Genomic DNA, 15,226 nt, shown 5'->3' with positions numbered 1-15,226 from the left:
CTATTGACACACAGCATACATCCAGGATTTTGTTCGATAATGGTATCCGATGTGTAGCATTCCAAGAGCCATTGTATCTGATTGAGGCTCTTTTGGAGAGCTTTGGTACCAAGCTCAAATTATTCGACCTCCACCCTCATTCCGATGGCCAAACAATAATCTACAACCGGTTGGCTTTTGACATACTAAAGTGCCATTTTGTAGATACGCAGACCCAATGGATTAATTTCTTCCATTTGTGCAAGGGATCCTCAATGACACCTATGACAAAGTCCAAGTCCTCGTTTTCGAGAGCATCCCCAAAGGTGTACAAAGCCGATTGCATCATTGAGTCATATGAGTAGATCATTGCATCCATCAAAGACGGCATTGCCGAAGCATAAGACTCCTGCTAGACACAGACCAACAAGCATTGGTGAGATATTGGCTACAAGGAGTGACAATGGGTCTATCCTAGGATCTTGAAGAAGTGACTCAAGCAAATTGGCAAGGAGTATCCGAAGCTCTTACATCAAAGCTTTGGGACCCTTTCTGCTTATATGGGTTATCAATGAATCGGTCCTGAAGTTGTTGTCACCTATGACATGGACCATGCATCCAAAGTTCCATGTGTCTTGTCTCAAGCCTTATGTGGGACCAGCATGGACAGTAGTCCCCGATGTGGAGCAGCCTGAGATTGTTGATGAGGCAACGTGGTTGAGCAAAGAGATTTTGCTTCATTGCTTGAAGAAAGGTACCGGCAACGGCTCGGTGTGTGATGGTGCAACACTCCCTCCACACCTCAGGTACCTAGCCAACCGTGGCTCTGATACCTTGTGAGAAGTGCATCGGAACTGAATGGAAGTGAAGAGAGAGAGAGCCAACTCGCACACACCAAACAATAAAGGAGAGAGAGAGATGAGAGAAACTGCAAATGATCTCAAGAAAACCCCCCAAAACGGTGGGGAAAACCTCTGCTATAGATGGCTGAACTGCTCCACACAAGAGATGCACAACCTTGCTCAAGGGCACCACATTGAGATGGCCAACAAGTGAGGGAGGTGGCCTATAAATAGGCTCCCACCCCCTCCTGGTTGGTTGACATATGTGGCCGACCCATTGCCCTCCAGGGGCTGACTGCTCCTGTTAGAAGGTCGATCCTCTCAGCCCTCTATAAGGGCTTGCGCACAGCTCTAATCCCTCTTGCCCTATAAGATGAGCTGCAAGGGGCCCATATGAGGGGCAATGAGACGATCATTATCTAATTCTCTATCTTGCTTTTCGTCAATCACGGGCAAGGCAAGTCACAGGCGTTGGCATCATCTTTTTCCTCCCAGCCTCCTCATGGATTGCATGTTCCGACAGATACGTAATTCAATTTCTTTTCATGCATATCCACAAGCCCACAACTCCCTAGATGGTTCCCTTTGCCACATGTCATCATTTTAGGCCTTTAGCTTGGTACACCATTTACCCCTCTCTTGGGACACAATTAAAACATTCGCCCCTTGGCATTATTACACATTTAGGTGCACCTAGGCCTTAGCACTCAGAACCACCTAGTTGATACCAATACACCCTCACCTAGGACCTTGGCAGTTACTTCCCTTTGACCATTTAATTTACGCACATTAAATATTACAAAAGTCGGTCATCTAAGAGAAAATTCCCTTCCGATCTTTCCGAGGTCATGCTATCTCAGCTAGAGCATAACATTCCTTCCCTCTTCGAGCATCAGCGTCCTCGATGATGAAATCTGGGAACACTCTATATAACTGGTATACGGATTCCCAGGTAGCTTCTGATAGAGGTAGACCATGCCATGGAACCAACACCGTGGGTATCTTCCGATTGCGCACTTGCATTGTTCCTCTGTCCAGGATTCTTGTTGGTTTGCGTCTTGCATTATCCTCTATCTCTTGAAACAAAACCACACCTTCGATTAGTGAGTCACCTGTATGCAAAAATTTCTTTAAACGAGAAACATGAAACACTGGATGCACCTTACACCCCTGTGGTAATTCTAATTTATAGGCTAACTTGCCTATTCTTTTTAGAATTAACCATGGCTCACAATATCGAGGTGATAACTTAGCACACTCTCCTGCAGTCAAAGACTTAGAGTGCGTAGGAACTCTGAGAAAAACTTTTTCTCCTTCCTTAAATTCTCTAGCTGATTGGTTTTCATCCGCATACGCCTTAGCTCTATCCATAGCTTGGCGGATGCTAGCTCTCGCAAGTGCTAGCATCTCCCGCATCTGAACCACAAAGTTCACGGCACTAGGCACTTTCTGAGGTATTCCAACTATAGTTGGATTCGTTGGTCTATAACCATAGTTCAGCTCAAACAGACTGAACCCTGTAGAGGAATGTTTTCTATCATTGTAGGCAAACTCTAACAATGGCAACCACTTGTCCCATGTGTGTTGCCTCAATGACACATATGCTCTAAGCATATCCTCTAAATTTTGGTTGATTCTTTCCGTCTGACCTTCCGTTTCTGGATGATCCCCACTACTCATTCCCAACTCAGTCCTTAGTGTCTTAAATACCGCAGTCCAAAAATGACCGGTAAATTTGACATCTCTGTCTGACACTATGGATCTGGGTATTCCATGCAGACGAAATATATGTCTAATAAACAAATCCGCTACTTACGGGGCACTAATAGACTCCCTAGTTGAAATGAAGTGAGCCATCTTGATAAGGCGATCAACCACCACAAGGATAGAATCATATCCACCTTGTGTCGTAGGCAGTCCTACAATAAAGTCCATGGAAATGCTCTCCCACTTAGTGGTATCTCCAAGGGCTGTGAAAGGCCGGGTGGCTTCACCCGCTCTGTCTTACTTACCTGACACGAAAAACAACATGTCACATATTCATGAATATGCTTTTTCATCTTTGGCCAAAATAAATCTCGCTTCATGAGATCATATGTCTTCTCGACTCCTGGATGTCCTGCACATGGGCTATCATGGCACTGTCGAGAATGACTCTCTGCCTGAGATAATTCTGATTAGGTACTACTACCTTTGTCATTTCTTTTGAGCATACCATCCCTTATGGCATATCTTGCATACGTTTGGCCTTTTCTAGATGCCAGGTCATCATTTTCCCCGGGTTTTAACACATGAGTCTTAGGCCATAGACTCTGGACAAACTCGTCCACCTTTGGCAACTTTATTATCTTTTCCTCTTCGGTACCGAATCGTCAAACTAAACTCCTGCATGAGTTCTGCCCACCTAGCTTGGCGGCCTCTCAAGTCAGGTTGTTTACAAAAATGTTTCAGAGTATCATGATCAACATCCACATAAAACTCTGATCCATATAAATAATGTCGTCATGTTTTCAAAGCATTGACAACAGCATACAACTCTAATTCATGAGTTGGCCAATTTCTTTGAGAGGGAGAAAGCTTCTTGCTTTCAAAGGCTATTGGCCTTCCCTCTTGGAGGAGAACTGCTCCTACCGCAATGCCACTTGCATCGGTTTCCAGGAACAACGGTTGTTGGGAATCAACTATTTTTAACACCAGTCCTGTGACCACAGCTTGTTTTATGGTGTTAAAACTTTCTTGTTGATTCTGTCCCCATATAAAAGGTACTTTATTTGAGGTCAGATCAGTCAATGGCGATACTATTTCGGAATATCCTTTGATATGCCTTTGATAAAATTGGACAAATCCCAAGAATGATCGCAAAGCGGTTAACTCTGAGGGATTGGCCAAGTCAGTATCGCAGCCACTTTCTTTGGATCCATTTCTACCTCCTTTGGAGTAATTATGAATCCTAAATATTCAAGTCTAACCATACACAGTATAGTTTTCTTCTTATTTACATAAAGATTGGCTTTCCTCAAAGTATTGAACACTATTCTTAAGTGTTCGTGATGCTCAGTAATACTTTTACTGAATACCAGAATATTGTCAATAAAATGTACTACAAACTTTTCGATATACGGACGTAGTAAATCGTTCATAAGCATGACGAATGTAGCGGGAGCATTGGTAAGTCCAAAGGACATTACCAAAAACTCATAATGACCAAACCTGCTTCCAAAAGCAGTTTTGTGCACATCCTCGGCTCTAATGCGGATCTGATGGTAGCCACACTTAAGATCTATCTTACTAAAAATTACGGCCCCATGCAATGCATCTAGTAAATCATTGATCCGAGCCATCAGATACCTGTGCTTAACAGTGATTATTCAATGCTCTGTAATCTATACAGAGGTGAAAAGTATCATCTTTCTTTCTCTTTAATATCACTAGCGAAGCAAAAGGTGAAAAACTTGGTTGAATCTGCCCCAGCTTGAGGTATTCTTCCAGTTGTCTTCGCACCTCAGCTTCTTCTGTAAAACATAATCTATAGGGAGGTCTATTTACAGGTTCTGCCCCCGGGATAAGCTCAATTTTATGTCCCTGGAGGTAACCCATAAGGTAACTCATCCCTAAAACAATCAGAGAACTTCTCCAATATCTCTTTAGCCAACTCGGCCATTTCCCCAGCTTGGGTAGCCTCAGTGCTAGTCGATGCATCATCAATCGACTCTACCGATGCTATACACAGACACAGAAACTCTTTCAGAGTCTTCCGAATTTCCATGGCTGAAATCAATGGTCCTCGAGGTAAATCCTTCTCACCTCGCAAAACATATTCTACCCCGTTCATCTTGAACTGGTAAATATGCTTTTTCCAATCAATGGCTGGATTTTTTCAAAAATGCCAAGCCATGCATAGGGCTATATCTGCGTGAGCAAGCCTGGTCAACTCAAAGTCCAGCTTCTCAACATAGTCCTGTATTCGAAGTTCCAACTAGGTAACCCTTTGGTCCCATACTTCAGTTGAACTTCCGTCCGCCATCCTAACCGTATAAGCATAGTCAGACGGACTAGTTTTCAACTTGAGCCTCTTAATAAGCTTCGAGTTAATTACATTGTGCGTTGACGCTGAGTCAAACAACACAATCACATCATGATTGGCTACTTGTCCTTTCATTTTAATCAACTCGGGCTCATCGAAAACCGTATACCCCGTTGCTGAGGGCTTTGAAAGGATGTTATTAGGTGCACCGCTTACTAACTTAGTAACAGACACACTTAACAACACAGGTACTAACCTCTGAGAAGGTCCCGCCAATTGCATCTGCATATATTCCACATTGGGACTCTCCTGCATTTCGGCGTCGCATTTAGATATTATCATATTGGCCGTGCGACGGCGATCATTATCTAATTCTCTATCTTGCTTTTCGTCAATCACGGGCAAGGCAAGTCACAGGCACTGGCATCATCTTTTTCCTCCCAGCCTCCTCATGGATTGCATGTTCCGATAGATACGTAATTCAATTTCTTTTCATGCATATCCACAAGCCCACAACTCCCTAGATGGTTCTCTTTGCCACATGTCATCATTTTAGGCCTTTAGCTTGGTACACCATTTACCCCTCTCTTGGGACACAATTAAAACATTTGCCCCTTGGCATTATTACACATTTAGGTGCACCTAGGCCTTAGCACTCAGAACCACCTAGTGGATGCCAATACACCCTCACCTAGGACCTTGGCAGTTACTTCCCTTTGACCATTTAATTTACGCACATTAAATATTACAAAAGTCGGTCATCTAAGAGAAAATGCCCACCGATCTTTCCGAGGTCATGCTATCTCAGCTAGAGCATAACAGGCAACCCTCCTACAGACACCCTCGACCAGCAGGCTCTGGGGGCCCAACTTTTTCCCTAGATGAGGCCCTATCACATGGGCTTCACCCAGCCATAAAAGGGGCTGCTCCCCTGCCTGAAACAGGCCGACCCAGCAGGCCTAGATGGCCAACCAGCAGGTTCGTCCCACCTTTGCCCATAAAAGGGCCCATAGGACTGGGGCTGCAGCACACAAGGGTGGCAACACTGGCCCTTTAGGTGGGCAGATCTACACCCTACCCTACTCTACCCTCAATGGGGGGCGGGCACACGCACAACAAGGTCCTCTCTCTGTACTCTATCCTAACCTCTCTTTGGGCGGGCATACCCACAAGCAAGGCCCTCTCTCACTAGAGTGACATCAGGAGATGTTGAACTCCTATAGAAGCATCTATCTATGCCCATCAAATCTTGGAAACTAAGCATGTTTATCAAAAATTTACTCTAGACATCTAAGACACCCCTCCAAATTGGCAATCAAAAGGTTAACATGTCCATAAGCAAAAAACAAAAAAAATTTTAGAATCACATCCACAAATAAGTGTGTCAAATCTTAAGAGTTAACCTTATGGCAAGCATAAGAAAACAGTGTTTTGAATTCAGCCCAAAATTGGGTGAGTATAAAGAAAGGCCGAGATGCTTAGAGATCAAGTGCGAGATCTCTTATGCTTATAAAGAGCATGGAGACTATATCATCTGCATACAATAGTATCTGTATCATCAAGCCAGCTAGTTGAGATCCTTCGCCTCCTAGGCGGTCAATGAAGCTCATCAATATATAGCCCAAATAAAGTATTTAGAATGGCTCTCAACTTTAGAGGATTTGTGAGTTTGCGTACAAGAAGGATGTAGAGTGTCTAGTATTTTAGGTGAGTTGTTTAAAAGATAAATGTTTGTTGGTGCTTCCAAAGGAGCTAGCAAGAATTCTTGGTGTTAAAGAAAAGCAATAGCGCTCTGTAGTTATTCAAGGGAAAGATGCTTCAAAAGAGATTGTTGCTGGGGATAGTCAAACTATGAAAGTGAATCTCTAATATTTTTGCCAAGGACGGAAACTCGCCAGTAGTACTAGGGTGCGATCCTCGGGAGGGCCTTGGTCAAGAAATTAGGAGGCTAGATAGTGGTTACTAGTTAGTTAGGCTTAGTAGCTTAAAGGGGCTAGCAGTGCCTTGTTAGGATAGTTAGTACAGCTAGTACTAAGTGTCCTAACTGGACTAGGCATCCTAAGTGAACTAGTACATATTTGAAAGGTGCTTTTAGAACATATTAGTTACTGTAATAGGATGAGTCACTATAACAAGATGAGTTTGTCGTGGTTAGGTAGTGAGATTGTATTGTTTTATGATTGTAGGTAGCTGTGTGTCATGATTGAGCAAGAAGCAACCTTTAGTTGCACACTCTTTGATGGAAGTAGAGTATCAAGCTTCGTGCATTGCGACATGCGAAGCAGTATGGCTTAGTGCATTCTAGATGGCGTGGGTCCTTGTTAGAATGCTATGACGATCCTACACTATGACAATCAAAGTTGCATACCCTTTGTAAAGAACTGGTATTCCATGCCCAGACAAAGCACATGGAAGTGCAATATCATTTTGTTCGGGAAAAGATTATCACCAAAGAGATTAATCGTTTGTATTGTTCAACCAAGGAAAACTCTTTAGATGAAAAGGAACTCAATTGGGAGACTCATGAGTATACGTTGAAGCTTCTCAGTATGGACCTAAGCATGGTCATTGTGGGGGTGTTGGAGGTAATGTCCCACTCTTGATTAACCCCTCACCCCAGCTTAGTTGCTAACATGTAAGGCCCCCAAATGTGAAGCAGCCATGAGCATGTAGGCTAGGTGAAGTTTGAAGATGAGATGCATAAGCATCGGTATGCAGCCATCCATCATCTTGATGAGGTGGGCTGATAGCATATGGCTGTCCAAATCATCTGCATGCATCTAGAAGGATGTAGAAGTGGTACACAGCCACCCGAGGTGATGATGTGGCATCTTTGCCACATGGACAGCAACCCAAGGTGTTGATGTGGCCCATGGGACACTTGGCATCTGTAGGCATGGCGTTGATGTGGCAATGTATGGCCACGTGGACTGTACGGAGCCGATGTGGCAGCAGAGCAATGGGCCTGCTGACATGGCAGTCGGCTGCTGGTCGGTCATCAGCTAGCTGTTCAGTTGGGCTATGTGTTCCTTGCCCATCTCATGGGCTATACAAGTGGGAGTTCCACTCCCATTGTCCATCATATTCTCGTCTCTCTTCATTCCTTGACAAGAGCAAGAGTGTTTGAAGTAAAGCATCTTTACACTATGTTCCTTCACCTCCAGTCTCAAGAGTTGCGCAAGGAAGGCTACTGACATCTAGTAGGGTAGAGCGTGGTTTCCCATAATTTCACTTGTGTTCAACCTGATTGGGCTGTGTTTATACAAATCTACTTTCTCGCTTCTCTCCCTTTGTTGCATGAACATTCTTGGTGAAGGATTGCTTTCCCTTTTGCATGGTGAATTCTCTCACATGCTTTAGCCAGATTAGGACTAACATTTGATTATAGAGACAAATGCCTCTGTAGGTATCATCTTGTACTACATATATTGATTTATCTTCTTGTCAAGGCCAAAATATTATGACAATGTTTGCCAGTGTCCTTTGGGTATATAGTCTTATGTGCAATGACTATTTGCGCTTTGCTTCAGGGAGGAAGAACGGCACCTGCAGAAAAGAAAAAAGAGAAGGGCAAAAGGTCCTTCACGGTTGTCCTTTGTTGACGATGTGGATGGTGAAACAGATGATGAAGAGAATGAATTTAATGGTTTGTAAGTTCAAGGATTTTATAGCTACAAATATGTTTTTTGCATGTGTTGTGTTGAAAAGTCCTAAATTCTCTAAATTGCCTTTCAGGAAGTGAGGAGCCCAAAAGGGAGACACTTGGGAAATTTGGAAAAGATCCAGCAGTTGAAACCAGTTTTTTGCCTGACAGGTATACTCTCTGCATGGATATGGAACTTGGTGTTTTAATGACTTGGGTCACAAGGTTGAGCAATGCTAATTATTAATATACAAATGGAGTCCCTAATTTATTTCTATGGGATTGGAGGGTGATGCTTCAGGGAGCGTGAAGCCGAGGAACAAGCTGAACGTGAACGGTTACGGAAACAATGGTTGAAAGAGCAAGAGCGCATTAAAAGTACCTCTCTTTTTCTCAAGCTAGGAAAAGTCAGCATAAAGTCTTTCTCCTGCTGTTATGCATGGATAGACACATTGCAATGACAAGGTATTTTTCTGTAGATGAACCGCTGGAAATAACATACAGTTATTGGGATGGTGCTGGTCATCGGCGAGTGATTCAGGTTCGCCTTCAATCTTTTATCCCGTTGGCTTTCTATTTGAGAAGTGATTGCACTTGATTGGCAAGTGTTATGGGAAAACTTGAATGTGTGATCCATTTTAGGATGGATGCTTGTTTGCCGTTTTTTTACTGTGATATTTGTTTTGAAGCTTTTATTTGGATAGTTAGAGAGGAAGAGTTTGCCAAACATCTGTGTGTTCTTGAACCTTTATTTATTATTTCCTTGTGGGGATAGGGTTCGGAAGTCACTTACTATCGAATCAATCATTGGTATATGGAAAGGGATTCAAATATATACAGGAACTTTGGCTACAATAACTTCTCTGAAAGAACCTTAAGACCCTTGTTTACTTGTCTTAGTGTTGATTGAGGGCCTTGCACTATCTTGGGAGCTCTCTTATGTACCATTTGCTGCAGCCCATGATTTTCTGCATGTGAATCTACTGCTCCAGTATTCAGTATTGATTTATCAGATGACAGAACCTCTGCCATTGTGCAGAGTGAGTATATCAAGATAAATATGTTTTTGATCCTTTATATCCTTAAGTTTCCAGAGGACATACTTATCGTGGCTGGTTGGCAGGAAACAATGGGATGGCATCGCCATTTGTTTTTTCATTCTTACGGGGCTTACTCTTTTGCTCACACTCACATGCATGTACTCTCTCTTTCTCTCTCTCTCTCTCAAAAGGCGAAAAAGAGATGGACACTGCCAAGAAAGACGACGACGATAACAAAAAAAAGAAACCGACGCAACTGAAACTTGAGGATGTGAACATGCGCTACAACCGAAGTGGACTCGGTTGACAACAAAGCAAAGGCGGGGCCCACCTCAGCCTCAGCTTCAGCCTCTATCTCTACTTCGACTTCAGCCCCCGCTTCAGTCTCAGCTCCCGCTATCTCTACTTCGACTTCAGCCCCCACTTCAATCTCAGTTCCAATATCAGCTCCCTCTACATCCTCACTTTCTTCTTCAGCTTCCACTTCAGCACTAGTTTCAGCTACATCCTCTACGTCCCTAGCTACAGCTACTCTAGATCGGGTAGTTGGTCTCGTCTAGTTTCCTAGACTCTCCGAAGTTAGGGATAGTGAATAAGAGAAAACTAGGGGAGGAGGAAGGGAGAGCAGGGGCTGAAGAGGTTGTAGAGGTTGACATCTCTGCTGTTATATCACACAACAAAGTCAACCAAACTCAATTTTTAGTAGACCAGAGCTCTGAACGTACCTAACTGAACCTGAGTCACCCTCCTCGCAAGGGCACAATCCTCCAGTCGTGGAAGTTGATTCCCAAAAGCGTCTGAATTAGGATCGTCCTTCAGCAAGGTCCCTGCCTTCAGGCTCCCACACCTGTGAGCCTCCTACTTGGGCTTTGATACCATGTTAGAAATGACCCAACAGAGGGTACGCACAGTGGAAGACTGATAGTAATGCCCAGGAGCTCACACAGTGTGATGTGGGGTGTGGAATCACAAACTTCTTAACTTATGTGCATAGATGTGCAAGCCAGTAAATAGACAATGCTCAGAGACAAATATAGAAGCAACACTTTATATTTCCGTCCGTCTAGAAACTAGGACATGGTACAATACCAAAAGGTTCTTCTACTACAAGCCTAGCACTTCTAGATCTCTGAGCCCACGTGCTCCACCTCGAGCATATGTAGACTCTCTGTCTAGATCCCTTCCACCTTGTTGTCTGGAAGCCAGCCTAGGTGGGCAGCACCTTGAGCTCAGTCTGCAGCTCTATGTCAGCCTCCTTCTCCTCCTGTATGTAGGTCCAAGGGTAGGCTCTCTGCTGCTGCTGTCTGCTCCCCAACTGCTGCTCCAAGTGATGTAAATGAGGGCATGGAAGCCCTCCTTTTATAGGGCACAAGGCCCCCTTGAATGGACCGACCAGCCAGTCTCATCCTGGCCGACCAGTCTGCTTGCTGGCCGACCTGGTTGGCTGGTCCAACCAGCCCTTTATAAGGGCCTTTGGCAGCCCCTTTTGGGCTGCTGCCTTTGCCCATTCCTGCAGGCCTTATGCCATGCAGCCGTACTGCAGCCGTATAGTTGCACCACCTATCCATCATTATTCGGGGTATAGGCAGCCTTTGAGGCACCTTTGACAGGCTGATGTGCTGTCCTTTCCCTGTGAGGTGCTGGCAGCCCCCCTCCCTTAACGTTTATGCCTAGGTTCACCCCCCCAATGCTCTCCTCATATGGGGGCTTACAGATGGGGAGGTGACCATTCCAACAAAGCAGGATTGTATCGATCCATAAGGGGGAGATAGGAAGATGGCAAAGAATTATCGGACAATCATGGTAAGCAGTCTAATGGCAAAGGTATATGGCACTATACTTAAGCAGAAAATCAGCAAATGGGTGGAGGAACAAGGAGTGAGGGCACCATCCCAAGTAGGGTTCATCCCAAGCACTCAACGGTTGATCATCGGGTTGCCATAAGGGCTGCAACTAAAGGAGTCAAAGACAAGAAAGAGACTATATACTGCTGTTTCATAGATTTCAAGAAAGCCTTTGACACAGTGCCGCATAAGACGCTATGGGAAAGATTGGAAAAGCCCAAAGTTCCTTAAGAACTCAGAGAAGCCACATACAGACTCTATGAGAAGGTACTATGTGAGTTAGCATAGCCGCTAGTGGATAGGTCATGCTCCAAAGGGAAAGCTGTAATAGGAAGTGACATAGGGGTTAACCAAGGCTGCCCCCTTTCACCTACACTCTTTCGTGTTTTTATTGATGAGTTGGAAGAGTGGATGACAATGCACAAAAAGGAAGGGGTTCAGATTGCAGGGCACGATTGTCATAGCTCCCATTGTCTACAGTTTTCGCACGGTGGCAACGTATATTGTTTGAGGTGTGGTTTGTGGACCTATTTGTTCTCGGACGGATCTTTTTGCCACGCATTCTTTGCTGCTTTTTCAAGCTCTCTTGGAAGAGTTCTTTTATAGCATATTCTCTGCTACGAGTTATCAGCAATGACAACATCTTCTCTGGTGAAGCCATAAGAAAGCTATGTCTCTACTAAACCGCCTTAGTAGATGCTTCTGGGATTAATTCTTATGCAAAGCCAAGCTCTTGGTTTTCAAGAAAGCAGTCATACAGACCTAGGTGGTGCAGCTATTCTATCGACTATTTCTTTCTTGAGGCCTTGCTATGTTGTTGATCTTAGCCCAGAGGTCACTTATCAAGGGCACAAGAAGGATTGATGAAGATGACAAGGAAGATGATGAGAAGGCGCAATCAATAAGCGCACTCCATCTTACCAAGGATCTCATCCATCATGTCTCGGAGCTTACATTAGCCAAAGCTATGTGAGAGGAGTTGGAGAAACTGCATGGCGCCAAGGGTAAAAATTCAAAGTTAGCACTTAAGATTCAATTTTATGATCTTAAGAGAAGCACTTGGCACCCATATCTCCAAGCTCAAAAGTATCATGGCGCAATTAGCTTCAATCAACTCCACAGTGGATGAAGACAACACCATTGCAGTGCTCCTTAAAAGTATGCCACCCGAATATGATGTCCTTGTTACAACAATCATGAATGTTCCATCTCCATCTTTTGAGAGATGTATTTCTTCCCTTCTCGCAGAGGAAAGCAAGGTAAAGAATTGAGCCTCTACATCAGCATCCAATTCCTGAACAACCAATTGGCAGGCTCTTTCCATGACCGGGAAATCACATCTAAGGTGTACCTTTTGCAAGAAGAGGGGGCACACTGAATCCTGGTGCTTCAAGAAAGATCCATTGAGAAAGAAGGGTGGCAAATGCAGGACCATCGCCATCTCACCCGTGTGTGTACCAGAAGTGCTTCATCTAAAGAAGCAGGAAACCATGCTCAAGCTACTCCTCCAAAGATACCTGAAGGGCTTCTTTGAGCCTATGTTTTCTTGTAACCCTATGGTAAAAGAATCTTGTATAAAAATGCCTCTCTATAAAGGCATAGTCTATAAAGAGTTGGGAGTGTGAGTCCAATGTAAGGTTCCATTGAGGGGGCGTGCTAAAATATCCCTCTCATATTAACCATTCCTAAGGAGGCATGTAATCTAGATGCATGAATCATGTGGGCTCACAAAGGCTTATCCTCATCCTTACCTTGAGGGAGATAGATCTCACCTACATCTATAAAGGGAGAGTAGCCTTGTGTCTTTGTACCACTCATTTGGGCTGAAGTTCAATTGGACTAAGACCCTTTTGGATCATCTTTGTGTGGTCACTTTACTCCTATCCTCTCTTATTGCTTATCCACTTTGTTTCCCTTGTGCACTTCAGTTTCTTGACACACATTTGGATGCGCTGAGAGATTTATGCAAACGTTCAGGGATGCAGGTCAATATAGATAAGATGAAGGTAATGGTCATCGAGGCTCACAACAAACAAGTGGATGTCACATTTGGAGGGGTGCCCGTGGAAAGAATCCATTCATGAATATTTAGGACTAGATTTCATGGACAATTACAAATGGAATGCATGTGTGGAAAGAAGGATTCTAGGGGGTTCGAAAGCCCTATATAGCTTTTAAAATAAATGCCAGAAGGCGCATCTGTGGAATTGGAAAATGAGAGTTCATGTACACCATGCTTGTGCAAACGGTCATCCTTTCCGAGTATATATTGGGAAAGAAAAGAAACTATACATAAACATTTCGTGTCAATTCATGGCTTACCTTAGAAGATGGACACCTTTAGGATACCACACAAGGCGATGGAAGCTTCACAAACAATGGGCTGGCATAGAGAGGGGGATGAAGTGGAGTCATGGGGTATAATAGTCGCTGATAAATGTAAGGTAGAGCAAGCAATGGAAGAAATGGAGGTAGAGGCAATGGAGAGAAACTGTACTGCTGTAACTAGATTTGCAGCAGGCAGCCTTTCTATTGTGGAGCTTGTAACTTCTAACTCAAAATTGAACCTGAATTCTAGTATCTTATCAAAATTTTAAGAAAAAAAGTGGAGTAGTAAAATGGTGGACATGAGACACGACACATGGTTCATTAGGACCCGATCCCCTGCAAATGTCAGGGGGAGTGATTTATTATTGATTTCATGATGTCCATATTTTGGAAGCTTCTGCAATTTTGAAGATTTGTGTGCCGTTGTATAATAAGACTGTTCTCCTTTGTGGCCAACCACCTTGTTTGCCTCTGACTCATGGTGGATTGTGACTTAAAAACATTTTCCATATGACTCGACATAAAATGATCACCATTGTGAAAGAGTCCATATACAATGTGAATAGATGGAGTGTCTAAATGATTCTCTAAGAGATCTAACTTAGCTTAAGTGCATGCTAAAATCAATTATCTATAAAAGTTTCCACTTTTTGGAGCTTAATGTGAAGTCGACGGCTCGCTTAGTCTGAGCTTTATTGGATAACTTGGATGAAGACTCCACTGCTTGGATTCCATATTGTAGTTAAGTATACATGAGCTTTCGGAAATAAACATCCATATGCTGCTAAAACCACCGCTCCTGAAGCAAAAATTGAAACTCCAATTGTTGGAGATAAGTGCACACTAAGTGTACTATTTCCTAGTCTACATTTGTCTAAGTCTATTCTAGTTTTTATGTCTTGAGTGTGTGCCATGTGGCACTTCTACAATTATCCCATAAGCACTCTTGCTTTATGTCTTGTACTTTGGCCCATATATTCATGGGTCACATCATTGCAATCTATCTGTCTAGCTTGTGTCTTGTCTACACTCTTCTCAAGGTATTTCTTGTCTTTCAATCTTGTTATTTCATCTCTAGTTTCTAGTTCTTGCTTCCATATTCCAACATGGTATCAGAGCTAGGTTGATCCCTCTTCTCTCCCCTCAGTTTGCCTCTTCTCAGATCTCTCCCCCGCTGCAGATCTGCCCCTCTTCTCAGATTTCTCCCCCGCTGCAGATCTGCCCGCCTCTTTCTGCCTCGCCATTGTGCGCTAGATCTATGTATTTCCGCTCCAGATCTGCGCCAGATCTCCGCTCCAGATCTGCGCACCATTTCTGCCAGATCTGAGTGCCAGATCTGCGCAGTTCAGCCACAGATCTGCGCCCATCAGCTCCCGCTCCTGCATCAACGTACGAGAGTGTCCGTACAGTCCGTACGACTGCACGGAATCCGTACCTGCTGTCCGTACAGATCAGCGCGGTCCGTACGCCGTACTCCATACCTTGTCGTCCGTACGCCGTCCGTACTCCGCACTCCGCTGTCCGTA

At 44.0% G+C, this 15,226-nt stretch overlaps 1 protein-coding gene across 1 annotated transcript in view; it reads left to right on the top strand.

Annotated features, from left to right (window-relative positions):
- Window positions 1-15,226, top strand: part of XCT (XAP5 family protein) — a 73,969-nt gene that overhangs the window by 53,975 nt on the left and 4,768 nt on the right. Inside the window, exons 5-8 of the mRNA XM_087397510.1 lie at window positions 8,376-8,491; window positions 8,581-8,659; window positions 8,790-8,866; window positions 8,968-9,029. Of these exons, the coding sequence (XP_087253636.1) occupies window positions 8,376-8,491; window positions 8,581-8,659; window positions 8,790-8,866; window positions 8,968-9,029 (334 nt within the window). The remainder of the gene's footprint in view (window positions 1-8,375; window positions 8,492-8,580; window positions 8,660-8,789; window positions 8,867-8,967; window positions 9,030-15,226) is intronic.

The sequence above is a fragment of the Dipteris shenzhenensis genome, chromosome 26 (genome assembly GCF_047967505.1).
Source record: "Dipteris shenzhenensis isolate YYH24624 ecotype China chromosome 26, Dip_SZ_1.0, whole genome shotgun sequence".
Taxonomy (NCBI): Eukaryota; Viridiplantae; Streptophyta; class Polypodiopsida; order Gleicheniales; family Dipteridaceae; genus Dipteris; species Dipteris shenzhenensis.
The sequence above is the reverse complement of the archived record's forward strand: the minus strand, read 5'-3'. Positions and strand labels throughout refer to the sequence as shown.